This window comes from Canis aureus, chromosome 1, assembly GCF_053574225.1.
Source record: "Canis aureus isolate CA01 chromosome 1, VMU_Caureus_v.1.0, whole genome shotgun sequence".
Taxonomy (NCBI): Eukaryota; Metazoa; Chordata; class Mammalia; order Carnivora; family Canidae; genus Canis; species Canis aureus.
The window spans coordinates 104,738,354-104,756,183 of NC_135611.1; the positions used below are offsets into that span (position 1 = coordinate 104,738,354).

At 43.5% G+C, this 17,830-nt stretch overlaps 1 protein-coding gene across 1 annotated transcript in view; it reads left to right on the plus strand.

Moving 5' to 3' along the window:
• LOC144310305 (uncharacterized) overlaps positions 1-17,830 on the plus strand; it is an 84,310-nt gene that overhangs the window by 13,967 nt on the left and 52,513 nt on the right. The window contains 3 exon segments of the mRNA XM_077891107.1: positions 13,837-13,915; positions 15,755-15,881; positions 16,766-16,861. Coding sequence (XP_077747233.1) covers positions 13,901-13,915; positions 15,755-15,881; positions 16,766-16,861 — 238 coding nt within the window. The 5' untranslated portion in view covers positions 13,837-13,900.

Genomic DNA, 17,830 nt, shown 5'->3' on the forward strand with positions numbered 1-17,830 from the left:
AGTTGGGGACCTCACTGAGAACGGCCACTCCCTAAAGTGAGTATCTCAACTACATAGAAGAGAGCACCTTCATTTTCCAGTGGAAACTACATGCAAAGAGAAACTCAAAAGAAATGTTTCCAGTTTGAGTGTGAAGGCTTCTGCACATCTTTCTGTAAATCCAACCAATCCTTATGAATGACTAAGAGACATAGTCATATTATAGCGGAGGAATGTGGCAGAGTGCTCCAAGCCAAGTCAAAAAAGTTAATATCACCTGTAATAAAGCAAATATGTATCAGAGGCACACTGGAGGATACATTATCATGCCTATGTTCTTGTGGGCACCCCAAAGGAAATCAGAATAGGAACCTAAGTAAAAGAAAACAGTGGATTCATACAAACTTCAAGTCCTAGGGTGCCTGGGTAGCTTAGTAGGTTAAGCATCTAACTCTAGGTTTCAGCTCAGGTCATGTTTTCAGGGGTTGTGGTATCAAGCCCTGCACTGGGCTCTGCATTCAGCACGGAGTCTGCTTGAGATTCTCTCTCCCTCTGTCTGCCTCTCCCCTCACTCCAGGGCACATGCAGGCCTTTTCTCTCTCTCTCTCTCTCTCTCTCTCTCAAATAAAAAATAAATAAATAAATAAATAAATCTTTTAAAAAAATTCAAACCCCAAATAGCTCCCATATTCCCCTAATCTTTAGCGTTTCTATTTTTCTTTCTTTCTTTCTTTCTTTCTTTCTTTCTTTCTTTCTTTCTTTCTTTCTTTCTTTCTTTCTTTTTTTGGTAGGTAGAACTTTTTTTTTTTCATTCTGGAGAGCAAGGCTCTGTTTCTTTATCACAACTTTGGAGTCATTCTGGGCTACATAGCCAACTTGTTTGTTTCTGCATTTTTATTTTTTTTTATTTAAAGATTTTATGTATTCATGAGAGACAGACAGAGAGAGAGGCAGAGACACAGGCAGAGGGAGAAGCAGGCTCCATGCAGGGAGCCTGACGTGGGACTCAATCCCGGGTCTCCAGGATCACACCCTGGGCTGAAGGCGGCACTAAACCGTTGAGCCACCTGGGATGCCTATTTCTGCATTTTTTTTTTTTAAAGATTTATTTCTTTGAGAGAGAGAGCATGAGAAGGGGGCAGTGGGAGGGACAATCCCATGTGCACTCCTTGGTCAATGCAGAGCCCGACACAGGACTTGATCTCATGACCATGAATCACACCTGAGCCAAAACCAAGAGTTGGATGATTAATTGACTGCGTCACCCAGGTGCCCCTATTTCTGCATTTTCCTAATCCTGGTCTCCAGAGAGCTGATAAAACATACATATGGAAACTAAATATGATCTGTTGTCCTTGACTGGTATCCCAGAACCTGAGCTGATCCACAGTAGGAATCCTGGATTCAGCACCTTCTCCTGCATATCTGTCGTAAAGAGAACTTTTTTTAAAGTTCCAAGACAGGGATCCCTGGGTGGCTCAGCAGTTTAGAACCTGCCTTCGGCCCAGGGCGTGATCCTGGGAGTCCTGGGATCAAACCCCACATCGGGCTCCCTGCATGGAGCCTGTTTCTCCTTCTTCCTGTGTCTCTGCCTCTCTCTCCCTCTCTCTCTGTGTCTCATAAATGAATAAATAAAATCTATAAATAAATAAATAAATAAATAAATAAATAAATAAATAAATAAATAAATAAAAACTTATAAATAAAATTCCAGGACAGGCGGCACCTGAGTGGCTCAGTGGCTGAGGGTCTGCCTTTGGCTCAGGTCTTGATCACAAGATCCTGGGATCGAGTCCCAATCAGGCTTCCGGTATGGCGTCCGCTTCTCCCTCTGCCTGTGTCTCTGCCTCTCTCTCTCTCTCTGTGGGTCTCTCATGAATAAATAAATAAAATCTTTAAAAAAAGAAGATATTCAAAAGTAGCGGCACCTGGGTGGCCCAAGTGGTTCAGCATCTGACTCTGGCTCAGGTCATGATCTCACAGTCCTGGGATCGAGCCCCCATAGGGCTCCCTGCTTGGTGAAAAGTCTGCTTCTCCTCCCTCCACCCCTCTGACTCCTCCCCACACTCTCTGTCTTCCTCAAATAAAATCTTAAAAAAAAAAAAAAAAAAAAAAAGATTTTCAAAAGCAGGTGAAAAGACACATGAGACAGTAAAATCAGAAGTAGATAAATAAACCTTTGCAATTTTTAAATGCCTGGAATTTCAGGAGGAAAAGATGACAGAGCCTCTAACCAGGGATCAAGGTTTACCTGAGAACCAGCCATTTCATTCTCTTCTTCCTTGTGCTCTAGCTTTCCTTCTCAGGAGATATTTGACTTCCAGTGATGTCACAGCCACACCATAAGCATTTGATTTTTAAATTTTATTTATTTATTCATTTAGAACCTAGTGCAAGCAGAGGGAGGGAGAGAAGGAGAAGGAGAGAGAGAATCGAAGGCAGACTCTGCCTTCAGCATGGAGCCTAATTTGGGCTATCTATCCCATAACCCTGGGATCATAACCGGAGCCAAAACCAAGAGTCAGACACTTAAGTGACCTAGCCCCCCATGCACCCCAAGCATTTGCCTTTAAAGCAGAATCTCTTCACCTAGTACCTACTCGTGTATAGACAGGACATTAAAATACATTAAAAGGCCCTACTCCCTACTCTTCTGTGTGTTGGAGCTTTTCAAAGACCCTGAGCTCCTACTTGGAGACCGACCCTCCAGTTTCTCCATCCCTATTATCAAGGCGCTTCCCCTCCCACACACATCACACATTCTACTGCAGTATAGGAACTCTGTGCTGCATGGACTGACCCTTCCAGACTTCTGTAGAGGAGACACTGTTAACTCCCCTTGGACCTAAGCCAGCACCCAACTCTAATAAGTTACTGAAGAGCCCTCATGCTTCACCCTGGCCTCACTTAAAATCACCTGGAGCACTTAATTAAAAGAACACTGTTGTTCCCACCAAGACTCTTTGACAGAATCTGTGGGGGAGAGCAGCAGTGATGATCATACCTGAAACTCCACGTGCTCTTCTAATGGAAAACCTGGGCCCAGAACCGCTTAACTAAGGCTTCTCTAGCTCTAATGTGAATGAAAAGTTTACATGTTCTCTCATCCTCCCTAAGACATTGTGGTGCTGTGGGTTTGGACTGGAGCCCATGAATTGGCATCATAAAAGTGCTGTGCTAGTCCTGATGTTGCACCACATAAATCCAGAATCAGTAGTACTAAGCTAGAGAAAACAGACACAGCACACCTGAGCCACATATACCCACCATCTTGTCGTAACACAAGTGGCCTTGGTTTCCAGTGAAGACCAGGAATCACAGTCCTGAAGCATTACATTCTTTGCTGAGACTTTGAAGTTTACAGAACGCTTGAGAAGGCTCTGATGTCTTGTTATTCAAACCCAAGTTCAGCTGCTCCATAGTTAAAAGCCAACACTTGAGAGACTGGTGTTGGTATTGGTGACCTTAAAAATAGACACTGCCACTTATTTTACAACCAAAAGACGAGTTTATTCAAAAGCAAAGGAAAATATCCTGAGCTGGGACAAAAAGCAGCTGCAAAATCATAGGCATGCCTATAAGAAAAAGAAGAGGACAAAATTTTTAAAGATTTATTTATTTATTTGAGATAGAGTAAGAGAGGGAGAGGAGAAGCAGACTCCCTGCCGAGCAGGGAACCCAATCCCTGGACTCTGAGGTCATGACCAGAGCCAAAGGCAGACTACTCAACCTACGGAGCCATCCAGGCATGGTGAGGTACAATGTTTTAAAAATAAAATAATAGAAAGAGTATGTAGGGAAGGTTGTGATGAACTTAAAGTCCTTTGAAGTAACCTGGGAATTTACAATGTGATTGCTTCTCATTGCTGGATCTCTTGCCCAGGATGATGAGAAAAGGGGCTCTTTTGGGCTGGGGTCGAAGAGCAATATCCAGGTCCAAGGTTTAGCCCGTGTAAACCCAAATCTATGTCTTTTTTTCTCAACTTTTTATTTTAAGTAAACTCTACATCCGACATGGAGCTCAAACTTACACCCGCAAGATCAAGAGTCACATTCTCCACTGACTGATCCAGTCAGGAGTTTCAAGTCCATCTCTTACTGATGAGTCTACAATTAACTTCAAGTGAGAGGATGTCAGAGCTCATGCTGCCAAAACCTCCCAGCTCCATTTTAATGAGGTTTCTCATTACCAAGTTTGACATTTCCCTTTTTTTTTTTTAAGATTTTATTTATTTATTCATGACAGAGAGAGAGAACGAGAGACAGAGACAGAGAGACAGAGACCCAGGCAGATGGAGAAGCAGGCCCCATGCAGGGAGCCCGATGGGGGACTCGATCCCAGGACTCCAGGATCACACCCTGGACTGAAGGCAGGTGCTAAACTGCTGAGCCACACAGGGATCCCCCCAACATTCCCTTTTTAATCAGGATCTTTCCTTGAAAGCATCACTGATGCTTTCAGTCAGGTTCTTTATCTTTAGTGGTTTTGTCTCTCAGTGCCAGGAGGGACCTTTCCTGGTTGTCATGTCTCATGTCAGAGGGAAAGTACATAGGAGTTGGAAAGAACGTAAGGCACATTTGAGTGACAGGGAGGGTTACAAGGGAAAAACTCTCAGGTACTTCGTATCTGATTTTGTATCTTCTCAAGATTGTGAGTGTTGAGCCAGCATCCCCTCATTGGACAAATATTTTCTGCGAAAGATTGATAGACAACAAGTACAAATCAAAAGTAAATGACAATTCAACTGTGTATTTGTTCTAAACCAGGACCCTGGCTCTGATAGTAGCCAACTGAAAATATTTGTTGGTACTTATCTGGACTTCGGAAAGAATTGTTTCTCTCCATGCCACCTGGAAGTCACCTCTTACAACGGCTGTGAGGTAAACTGGTGTAATACTATATGAGGGCACTGAATGACATAACATAGCATATTTGTGAACATAAAACCATGTATAAACACGAACCATGAATAAATGAACTCTTTGGTAGGAATAGCAAAACTTCAAAGATAATTTAAAAGAGTAGTGTTATCTCAGAAAAGCTGTTTAGAACCACATGTGTTATCCCTGATACTCTTAAAAGTTTTGAATTCAGAAACCATGCTCTTGGATTAAAATCCAGAGTTGGTGGGACACCTGAGTGGCTCAGTGATTGAGCGTCTGCCTTTGGCTCAGGTCGTGATCCCGGGGTGCTGGGATCGATCCCACATCTGTGAGGAGCCTGCTTCTGCCTCTACCTACGTCTCTGCCTCTCTCCTTGTGTCTCTCTTGAATTAATAAATGCAATCTTTAAAGAGATAAAAATTAATCAAATCAAATCAAATCCAGAGTTGAGGGCTTTCTGGGTGGCTCAGAGGTTGAGCATCTGCTTTAGGCCCAGGCCTGATCCTGGGATCCTGGGATTGAATCCCACATCTAGCTCCCCTTGGGGAACCCGCTTCTCCTTCTGCCTCTCTCTCCCTCTGTGTCTCACATGAATAAATAAATAAAATCTTTAACAACAACAGCGAAAATCCAGCGTTGGTTAGTAGCTCATTAAGAGAGAAACTTTGCGAAATCTGCACCTTCTTAACCTTCAGAAATGTGCACTGAATCATAATGAGGCTTTTTCCAAAAAGGTCATAAATAAAAGAGGTTTCCGCCTCCTACAAGACATTGGGAAGTCAAGGGCACTTTCTTTCCACAATAGAGTTAGAAGAAGCCCCAGTGAGAAAATGATGTGCCTGTCCATCCAGGGAAATCTGTGTCTCCAGATATTGTCTGCTTCAATTCAGGGAAATCTTACCCTCAGATCCCCAGATGGTGTGCAGGTCCAGTCAGGGTTTGGTTCTTCCCTTCTTCCTCTCTTTCTTCCTCTTCTTCAGATTTTATGTATAAATTTGCAACAGAGAAAGAGAGAACATGAGCAGGGGGAGAAGCAGATGGAGAGGGAGAAGCAGACTCCCCACCGAGCAGGGAGCAGGTTGAGGGTCTTGATCCTAGGACCCTGGGATCAGGACGTGAGTCTGAAGGCAGACACGTAGCCATCTGAGCCACCAAGGCACCCTGGTGCTTTCTTTAGACCTGTCACTTGGATCAAGAGTTTATTCCCTGCAGTTTGGGAGCACTGCAGGTTGTTCAAGGGGACCGTGTGACTATTTCTTCAGTGGCCTTACCTAAAAGACAGTAGCAGAAATGGCTCTGAGGCCAGGGGGATATCACCAAGCCACATGGTCCAGTTGATGGCTATAATTGCCTGTGGGCAATATGTTTCTGAGTGAGCACTCAAAGGTCATTTCCTTCCCCCTTATATCCAAAGAAGAAAAAGGGAAGTTGATAATTAGGATATCTGAAGGTAGGGACTCTTTTAGACTTTTAAATTTTTTTTTTTCACAGTCTCAAAGGCTATGTTTTCCCCTCCTTTCTAAATAATAGGGTTAGGTTAGTCTTTTTGTTTTTTGTTTTTTTTCTTTTTTTAAGTAAAACATATACAGAGTGAGACATGAAAGAGAAGTTTGAAATCCAACTTTGACAATAACTACCAAAGTCCAAGAAATCCTCAAAGTTGCTGCTTAGTTTTAAGTTTGGGGAAATTCAGGATGCCTTGAAGTCTGCCCAAATCCAAATCTAGTCCCTATTCTGAGAGCAGGTACCTTGAATATCTAAGCTAAGTGTGAGCAACCTGTAGAGTATTTTGGGGGGAGTGAGGGGGGACTTTAAGTCTCCTTAGGGCAAAAGTTTTAAGGGATAGATAAAATCTTCATATAAAGTAGCTTGAGAAGGGAGCAAAGAACCAAATGACCTACACATCATAACAAAGAAGAGCTTGCTGAAGACCTTGTCATTCTTATTAGCCTTTAAGATTTGTGACAAACAGGAAGGACCTACCATGTAACCTGGAGGCATTATTGACCAGGTGTATTGCCATTCCTCCGAAGTGAAGGCAAAAAGAAACTGGCTACCCTTATCAACTGGAATACTTAGAAATGAACTGCATAGGGCAGCCCCTGTGGCGCAGTGGTTGGCGCCACCTGCAGCCCAGCACGTGATCCTGGAGACCCTGGATCGTGTCGCAGGTCAGGCTCTCTGTATAATGCCTGCTTCTCCCTCTGCCTGTGTCTCTGCCTCTCTCTCTGTCTCTCTGTGTCTCTCATGAATGAATAAAGAAAATCTTCAAAAAAAAAAAAGAAAGGAAAGAAATGAACTGCATAGATGAGTTTCAGTGAAAAATTTGCTTTCAATGGGAATGGATGTCACTAGTACATGAGGGTTAGGAACAACCGGATGCAGACAGAAAACAATGTTATTTGTTTCTCAGAAATACTGGGAAAACCTCCATCCTCAGACTTTGGGTTTTCTCACAGGTAAAATAGAGATGTTATAGGAAGTTACTTAGGACAGAAGGAGGCCCTGAGCCTTGTAATCCTGTTATGTGCTTGATGCCCTGAAGGGCTGCTTTAGGTGTAGGGTATTGATTAATTCTAGACAGGTCTTTAGAGGATCTATTTGAATCTTGATGGGAGGGGCACTGTGGATTGGGCCAACATCGGTTGAACATTTTCCTCATAAAAAGGATGGTAGTGGGGACTCCTGGGTGGCTCAGTGGTTGAGCATCTGCTTTTGGCTCAGGGCATGATCCCAGGATCTGAGATCAAGTCCCACATTGAGCTCCCTGCGAGGAGCCTACTTCTCCCTCTGTCTATGTCTCTGCCTCTCTCTCTTTCCGTGTCTCTCATGAATAAATAACTTTTTTAAAAAAAGAGGATGGTAGTGGGCACCCAGATGGCTCAGTGGTTGAGCATCTGCCTTCGGCCCAGGTCATGATCCGGGGGTCCTGGGATCAAATCCCACCTCAGAATCTCCTCAGGGAGCCTGCCTCTCCCTCTGCCTATATGTGTATGTCTTTCATGAATGAATAAACAAAATCTTTTTTAAAAAATGAGGATGGTAGTTGATCCAATAGAAGTGATTGCTACCCCTCACCTCAACTATAATTGCTATCAGAGACAGAGCATAGGAAACATATTAAAGTGTCATTTATTTACCCTAGTTCCCAGTTGTGGTTACTACTGTGAGATTTTAGAATCATGTTCCTCTTTTGGGAGGAAGAAATTCTACTATGACATTTTTAAAAGAAATCTCAGGCCGGTAAATAAATATTTGGGGCAGATGAACTAAGGAGAAAAGACTGTCTAATGCTCAAAGGGTCTAGACACAGGAAGTGGGTTCACACAGGCACCCAGGGAGATTTGTTACAGAGCCATAATATTTTAACTGTTTTAGTATTCTGAGGCAGGGGCTGCTTGATACCAGTGGGATTGAGCACTGACAGGTGTAGCTCAGGTGTCAATAAGAACAGAGACAGATTTATTCGCAACGTGGAGAGTAGTTTCACAAAGCCAATTGAGAGGGAGGGTTGGGAAAAGCCCCTAGAGTTCCTTGGAGCCCTGCCACTGAGAATCAGGAGGACATTGAAAAAGTTGGCTAAAGAGCTGAAGGTGCCTAAAGCTCTTAAATATGTAATACTGTACTTCTCCTTATCCTGGTTTCCTTTTTCTTTTTTCTTTTTTTTAAAGTTTTATTTATTTATTTATGATAGACATAGAGAGAGACACAGAGGTGCAGAAACACAGGAGGAGGGAGAAGCAGGCTCCATGCCCGGGGCCCGACATGGGACTCGATCCTGGCATTCCAGGATCGCGCCCTGGGCCAAAGGCAGGCGCCAAACCGCTGAGTCACCCAGGGATCCCGATGTCCTGGTTTCTTGAAGGAATTGCAGAAGCAAGGCTTCCATTTTTGTTTAGGGGCATTCATTTGCTGGAGTTGAATAATGAAAAATTTTAGTGGTCTTTCCTCTAGATGACTTCTCCAGGGTGTGAGCAATCTGGTTTGTCTAATTAATTAAATCTGAAGTGGACATGATGTCCCATTTCATCTTGATGCTTTTAATTAAAAGCGAAAGATCCTGGATCACTCCATTAACAAACATAGAGTTAAGGGGCATCCGGGGGATCAGTCAAACATCTGACTTTGGCTCAGGTCATGATCCCAGCGTCCTTGGATTGAACCCTCCTTGGGCTCCCTGCTCAGCAGGGAGTCTGCTTGTCCTTCTCTCTCTGCCCCTCCCGCTGCCCCTGCTTGCTCTCTTTCTCTCTTTCTCTCAAATATATAAATAAAAAGTTTTTAAAAATTAAAAAATAAATAGAAAGTTAAAAGCTACACAAGTAGATTCAACTTATAAAGGCTAGAAATGGGATCCCTGGGTGGCGCAGTGGTTTGGCGCCTGCCTTTGGCCCAGGGCGCGATCCTGGAGACCCGGGATCGAATCCCACATCAGGTTCCTGGTGTATGGAGCCTGCTTCTCCCTCTGCCTATGTCTCTGCACCTCTCTCTCTGTGACTATCATAAATAAATAAAAATTAAAAAAAAAAATAAAGGCTAGAAATTTCTTTAAAGACAATTGAACTTGATCATAATCATCATGAAGGGAATAACTGGTCTTCTGTGTACAAGTCTTAATTTTGTTCCAATCCACAGGATTGGGAAAACCCATCATAATTGATTGGTGGGGCCTCTAGCAAGTTTTGTAGCATCTTGCCAAAAGTTACAGGTTTGTTGCTTTGGATTCTGTTCATGATGTTCCCATTGGGCCAGTTTCATCCAGTGTTTGACCTGGCCCTCACCAACAAGCATGTAGACCAATTGATATAAATCTGACAAACCACTTTGGGAAGTTTGAATAACTATGTTACATTCTTGAGCAAACCTATTGGGATCCTCAGTCACTATAGGGAACTTTAGGGAACTTCAGCTCAATGTTCAGCCTTCCTCCAGGGAAAATAAGAGACATTGGGTCCACTGAGGTCCTCAAAAGACTCAAGGAAGGCAGATTTTTAATAGATTCAGGGGAGGAGGTAGCAGAGGGAGCTTCAAAGGAAAAGGGAGGTGTAACTAAAGGATAGAATGAGAGTGGAGATTAGGATGGAAGAGAGGAAAGGAAGATTGCACTAGAGGTAGGGGCTGAGCATGAGGTGGCATCCTAGAGGCAGTTGACAAAGAAGGTAGGGGAGAGGAAGAAGAGTTCCCAGAAGCCCCTTTTCATTTTTGTAATTATCTGCTTACCTTATTTATTTGAAAAAGTGTAGGTTGTCATGAGGCGATATTACATTCCTGATAGCGTTTGAAACCTTCAAAATACCAATTAAAATAGGAAACCCGTTTAATTTTGTCAATTTTAGAACCATGGTTGTCCACCTTATCTTTGATAAAAATTCCGTTGGATGGGGCATCGCGGGTGCCTCAGCGGTTTAGGGCCGTCTTTGGCCCAGGGTGTGATCCTGGAGACCCGGGATCAAGTCCCATGCCGGGCTCCCTGCATGGAGCCTGCTTCTCCCTCTGCCTGTGTCTCTGCCTCTCTGTCTCTCTCTGTGTCTCCCTGTCTCTCATGATGAAATAAATAAAATTTTTAAAAAAGTAAGTTCCTTTGGAAAGATCAAAGAAGGCAGTTGTGGCCATTGAAGTTCGTGATTACTTCCGGTTAAGTCAGTCCATTTCTGTTCAAATGCCCACGAGGAGGGAAAGTATTTTTCAAACATGAGTGTCTCTTCCTTCAGTTGGAATAGAGGAGTAGTATCTAGAAGTAAGATCAAGGCCATATCAGATCAAGCCCATCTCTTCCCGCTGGGTTTGCAATTGACTACCTGTAGTAGGGCAGAAAAGCTCCTTGCCAACTCCATTTTAGTGAGGCATTCCATTACTCATTTTCACAGTTGGAAGGGAAAATTTGCTTTGTTCAGGAGGTTGGCAGATGGAGACCATGGTGGATTTATGTCCAAAGACACTCTATTAACCAGACTAGGCAGGAAGTCCTTCAGGGGAAGGAACATAGGAGTAGTGAGCATTGACATGCAGGGGAAGCAGTGCTTAATCGTTCTTGGTATGATCTCAAGGAGACCTGCTGGCATCAGGGAAGGCCACTTTCTAGTATGGTCAAACTTGATCTTCCAGAATCATCGGGTTCCTTGTTTCCCCCACATCGGAGGTCTGTTGAAATCTCAAGAAGCTACAATGAGTCAATCCTTAAGCTGGAGAGCATAGGGGAGTGAGTTAGACTTATGTAGCCAGGAGTGCTCGGCATAGCTAGAGTCTGAGAAAATCTACATCTGGAAAATAACATAGATATTCTATTAATGCAGTATATATTGAGCTTTTACTCTGTGCACACACATGATATTTTGCTGGGACCTTAGGAACATGTGAGTTAATCCTCATAATACTTTAGTGAACTCTCATAACACTCACAGTTGGTACTAAGTGTTTCATATTTTCCCTGAGAATGTAGATACCGGGCACCGCCTTTCTGTTTCTTTTTCTTCCTTAACATTGGTTGTATAAAATAGGAGCTAAATATTGATTGGAGAAACATACAAAAGCATAGACCAGAACATCTGAAGAAGTTCTCATTATTGACTAAGAATCAAATTGGCATAAGATAAACAGGAAAATCAAATTTAAACCATACATATGGATACTCCCCACAGAACGGAGTGTTGCAAAGACTGGCAAAGTAATGGATATATGTCTTTGAGACGAAGGTTGAAGTCTGGGAACTCCAAGGGAAGAAATTCAACTCACAGGGAAGAAGAAAACGAGGAAATATTTGATAAACAAATATTATCTAGGCCACTCAAAAACAATAGGCCATAGAGAACTTTTCTCAAACAGGCCTAACTATGTTCCTCCCTGTTTCTCAAACTTAGTTTATATAATAATGTAGTTACATATGGTGATAGCTTTCAGCCTGGGATAGGTTCTCTCTCTAAATTCTTTTTAGTCAGTGAAGGGGGTGAAAACGACATTTCCTGAATCTGCCCCATTTTGATTGCTTTTTCAATCAAAATCATCTTTCTGCCAAAGTGGTCCATCATGGAGCAGTCTGGGCTTGGCCCACACTAAATGGAGGATATTTTGTTGACATAAATAAAGCACACACAGTAAAAAAAATTTGTATGAAATCACATGGAATCTAAAAAAAGGTTAACATCATCATTTGAGGATGAGAATGTTTGCTGCCCTCTACTGAGAGTGAAGGAAATGTTGAGATATTGATCAAATGTTGATTGAAAGTTAGTAATTGGAACCCTCACTAAAATGGAGTCAGGAGGTTTTCAGCAGAGGGAGATCTTAAGCCCTATCACTCATAGTCAATGGCAGTTCCAACAGGAAGGGAAGATCTTGACCTTACACAAGCTTGACCTTGGGAGCGGTTTATACCTACTATTGCAACCAAAGGCAGAGATGCTTTTCTTATCCTTCCCAGGCAACAGCCTCACCAGTGAAAACCCACCGTCCTTCAAATCATTTTACCTGAAATAATTTTTATTCTGTAACAGACTTCTCAACTTAAGCCTTGTCTCCTCAAACCAAACAAAAAAATTCCTCTTTTTGTTCCCTGGACTTGCCTATGGTTTTGCCACAGCTTGTATGTTCCTAATTGCAATTCTCTGTATTCCTGAATAAACCCACCTTTTAAGGGGATCCCTGGGTGGCTCAGCGGCTGAGCAACTGCCTTGGGCCCAGAGTGAGAATCTGGATGCCCAGGATCGAGTCCAACATCAGGCCTCCGTGCATGGAGCCTGTTTCTCTCTGGGCCTGCGTCTCTGCCTCTGTGTGTGTGGGGGGGGGGTGGGGGGGGTAGTGATAAATTAATAATTGTTTTAAAAAAATAAATAAACCCATCTTTGGTGAAAAAATTATAGGCAGTTTTTATTTTTTAAGAAGAATTTATTTATTTATTTACTCATGAGAGACAGAGAGAGAGAGAGAGAGAAAGGCAGAGACACAGGCAGAGGGAGAAGCAGGGTCCTGGGATTCAGTCCCGGGTTGGGCTCCCTGGTAAAGGAGGAGCCTGCTTCTGACCCTCTGCCTCTCTGCCTGCTTGTGCTCTGCCTTTCCATTCCCTCTCTCTCTCTCAAATAAATAAATAAAATCTTGAAAAAGAAAAAGAAACAGAAGACACAGGAAAAGCTGTGACAACCAACGTTTCTTTAAGGAAGAGATATTTGCATTTGTAAGGGAAAGGTCCTTTCCTAAGAGTATCTCCCTTTGTGTAGCAGGAAGAGGGAGAAGATGTAAATCTTGAGAAACTCTTATCAGTGAAGAAGGCGTGGATTTAAATCTGGTAACCGCACAGCCTTGGTTGCGGTGCTTTGCCGGTCACCTCCCCAGATGTTTCCTGGAGTATCAAAATAGATCATCCCCGGTCGCCTGGGTGGCTCAGCAGTTGGGTGTCTGTCTGCCTTTGGTTCAGGACGTGATCCCAGAGTCCCAGTATCGAGTCCCACATGGGGGTCCCTGCGAGAAGCCTGCTTCTCCCTCTGCCCGTCTCTGCCTCTCTGTGTCTCTCATGAAGAAGTAAATAAAATCTAAAAAAAAAAAAAAAAAAAAGTTCTTCCCCCTCGGATTCTGTCAATTGATGGTGGAAACAACAGCGTTGTTTTAAGTCAGTGCTCCGGGTGATTCTAAGTGAGGCCACAGTTAAGTAGAAAGGCTTCCTTTTAATTTCTGAGAATTGAGAGCAGGCTTCGCCTTAGGAGGGGTAATGGTCTCCACTACCCGAGTCAGGAGGGTTAGGGCCACAGCACACGGGGCCTAGGCTGTAGCTGAATCTGTGAGCATCTGGGGGAGGGGAGGGCCCTGGAAGCAGAGAAGGAAAAATCAGTTCCTGATTTCCAACTGGGAGTTCACAGCTTCTCAACAGCTCCACACCCAAAGGACTAGGAAGTTGGGATTTTGTGCATTTCAAAGTCCTGCCTGCAGGGGAGCAGTTTATAGGTGGAGAGACTTGGCGGCCTTTAAAGGTGTGTTCTCCTGATGCAGCTGGGACTCCTCCACGGAGATCTTGTGAGAGAGCTCGCTAGAGGCCGAGGTGGACGGAGCAGAGATGGCGGGGTCTCAGGTAAGCCTTGTGTCCCAGCTTAGAGGCCGCAGTGCCTTTTTGGCCCGAAATTCCCTGCATTTGGAGATTGCAAGTGTTGATTCCTCTAGCTCTGATATTTCTGCCTCGTGGTTTCACTTATTGTTAAAAACCTTTTCAAATCTAATACCCAAGGCTCGATCTTAGAACACTTCTCCCCCATCACCTTCTTTCCCTTCTCTCCAACGGGCTTCCAATAAGCCACCAAAACTGTATTTTTTTTTTATTTTTGAAGATTGTATTTGGGGGATGCCTGGGTGGCTCAGCGGTTTAGCGCCTGCCTTCGGCCCAGGGTGTGATCCTGGAGACCCGGGATCGAGCCCTGCATCGGGCTCTCTCCAGGGAGCCTGCTTCTCCCTCTGCCTGTGTCTCTGCCTCTCTCTCTCTCTCTCTCTCTCTCTGTCTCTCAGGAATAAATAAAATATTAAAAAAAAAGAAAATAAAATTCTAATTCACATTGGACTTTGATAAGTACATTTGTACCCCACCAAAATTTTCCACCTAAGAAGTAAACACAGCTATGGGTGCCTGGGTGGTGAAGTCGTTATACATCTGCCTTCAGCTCAGGTCATGATATCAGGGTCTTGGGATCCAGCCCTACATTGGGTTCCCTGCTTAACAAGGAATCTGCTTCTCCCTCTCCCAACCTGTTTGCACTCTCTCTCTCTCTGTCTCAAATAAATAAATGAAATCTAGAAAAAAAAAAATAGATGCAACCTATAAAGCATGATATAAATTACAGTACTAGGGAATTTCTTATGCCTCTGTTGACTTGTTTGTTTATTTGTTTATTTATTTATTTTAAAGATTTTATCTATTTATTCATGAGAGACACAGAGAGAGAGAGGCAGAGACACAGGCAGAGGGAGAAGCAGGCTCCATGCAGGGAGCCCCATGTGGGAAGCGATCCCGGGACCCTGGGATCACGCCCTGGGCCAAAGGCAGATGCTAAACTGCCCAGCCATCCAGGTGTCCCAACACCTTTATTTTATAAATTATCTTGGATAAACATACAGTATTTATAATGGTTTTCTGAATCATATGCCATCCTCTTATGTCAAAGTTGGACAATACATTAGAGCATATTACTGTGTTAAACATTATCTTAGTGCATAAGCAGGAAGCTGACCTAAGCCAGAACCAGTTCTAATATAACTTCGCTAAAAGGAGTTCACTCCTTGGGGAATCACAGATAGAAACTACTCCAGGTAGAGTTGTCACACAAAGGAAACTTGACTTGCAGCAAATACGGAGATCACAGAGAGTAACTTCCCAACAAGAGACTCCCAGAGCCAGAGGGAATGATTTCCTTTTATTTAGGGTTAGGGTAGATATTTAGAAATTGGAGCCTTGTCATCTTATGTAGAGCTAAGTATAAGGTGGCATATGAAGCTGAAGATAACAGTTCTATATGTACTTTGTTATATAAATATGAGGTTTGTGCTTCTCCTTGAGTGGAGATTTTAGTATTATAATGAGTTAAAAGGAACTGTTGGTCATTCCATGGGTCACTCCTTGGTTCAGCTGCATAATTGTGAGTCAGGGGTTAAGCTAAAATTGGCCCGGGCCAACCTTTTTCACAGGGGAGTTCGCCTCTTTTGCTGGATAGTTTCTGTTTCCATCACAGGAGTCTATGCCTGAAGTAAAAGACTAAGGTAGAAAGAAGAGGCTAAGAAAAATATGGGACAAAGAGGGTACAAGCCCATAAGCAGTAAGGGTCAGATCATGGGATCTAGCTGGTGACATTTAACTCCCTCTTTCATCTTAGGTACGTTGTGAACTCTGCCTACGGCCACTTGGTAACTGTGGTATTTATTGCAGGGACTGCTGACATTCAGGGATGTGGCCATAGAATTCTCTCAGGCGGAGTGGGGATGCCTGAACCACACTCAGCGGGAACTGTACAGGGATGTGATGTTAGAGAACTATGGAAACCTTCTCTTCTTGGGTGAGGATGACTCCTTCCAGGTTTCCCAGAGCACACTCTGGGTTTTATTCCTTCCTTTGAAGACTGACTCTTAGAAGATTCCTCTGCATGACTGGAATTCGGATCCATGCAATAAGGGAAATAAATGGGGATTTGTAGATGTGGAGAAAAATCTTCATGTTTCCTTTTCAGCTCTAGCTTCCCCTTCCTTTTTTAAAAAAAAAATTTTAAAAACATGTTATTTATTTATTTATGAGAGACAATACAGAGAGAGGCAGAGACATAGGCAGAGAGAAGCAGGCTCCATGCCGGAAGCCCGATGTGGGACTTGATCCCGGGACTCCAGGATCATGCCCTGGGTGAAGGCAGGCACTAAACCGCTGAGCCACCAGGGGTTCCCCCCTAATTCTCCTTCCTTAAGGAGCATGATCATTTCTGTTGATGCATGTCAGTACTAAACATTGACAGGCATCAAATGGTACTGCCGATATTTAAACTCCAGTTTTTATTTATTATTATTGTATCTAGTACTTGGAAGTAGAAGCCATGATTTGAATATTTGAAACTCCTTCTGCTTGTTCTTTTTTTTTTTTTAATATTTTATTTATTGATGAGAGACACACAGAGAGAGAGGCAGCGACACAGGCAGAGGGAGAAGCAGGCTCCATGCAGGGAGCCCGATGTGGGACTCAATCCTGGGTCTCCAAAATCACACCCTGGGCTGAAGGTGGCGCAAACCACTGAGTCACCCGGTGTGCCCTCCTACTGGATCTAAAGGGGCTGTTGGTCAGTAGCCTTTGGGAAGGTATTTTCTATAATTTTACACTGTCCTGTGGTCTCTACTGAGCATGATACTTGATTGAAAATCTCCAGCAATATCCATTTTCCTTTTTCCTAATAACCAGGCCTCATTGTGTCAAAGCCAGACCTGGTCTCCTTTTTGGAGCAAAAGAAGGAGCCTTGGAGTGTGAAGAGAAAGAAGAGAGTAACCATCCATCCAGGTAAGTGGAAATGAATGAGGCAGATGACAGAGGTGCGGTCCACATGTGAAGGGGGAAGAGAGACCTTAAACTGTGGTGGGAGTAGTTCTCCTTGAAAGGATACACTCTTGAGAAACCTAGTTTATATTTTTCTCCCTGTCACAGAGGGACATGTGCTATCCAACATTATCAAGCTCTTAGCTTCTCTAAGGATTCTCCTTCAGCTCCACTGATGGTCCATCACTTCCACAGGGAGGGCCAGGAGACTCCCCTGGGAGTGGGAGGGTCTCCATAATCTGAGAGGTTCTCCATTGCTGTGAGGGTCCTGGGGAAGTCTCCCTGTTTCTCAGGATCCATAGCCTTAGCCAATGTAAGTTCTGTTTTGCATTGTGAGAAGCATGTCGGGGTAGTGGTGGGCATACTGGGGTTGGTGCAGAAATCCTGGGAACACTGGAGACAGGTACCATGTTTTCTGGCTTATGCATTCCAATGTTATGGAGGCTTTACTCTTGATTGTACAAAATTGACACTCAGTAATTTCATCAGATAACAAAGCACCTCCCTAAAATAAGAAAATCTAATCCTGGGATCCCTGGGTAGCACAGCGGTTTGGCGCCTGCCTTTGGCCCGGGGCTCAACCCTGGAGACCCCAGGATCTAATCCCATGTCGGGCTCCCTGCATGGGCCCACTTCTCCCTCTGCCTGTGTCTCTGCCTCTCTGTCTCTCTCTGTGTGACTATCATGAATAAATAAATAAAATCTTTAAAAAATATATTAAAAAAAAAGAAAATCTAATCCTTTATTTCACTTTGGAAGTTAATTTTTTCTTTGTATGAACTGAAAATAGGATATAACAGTGTGTTCCATTCCTCAGTGGTGAAATAATGTAACGTATCTGTTTGTATCCTAGAATTCCTACCTAAATTAATGCCATGGGGGAGCTAGAACATTTAGACCTTAGAACTTGAAGCCTATAATAAATTCTCAATT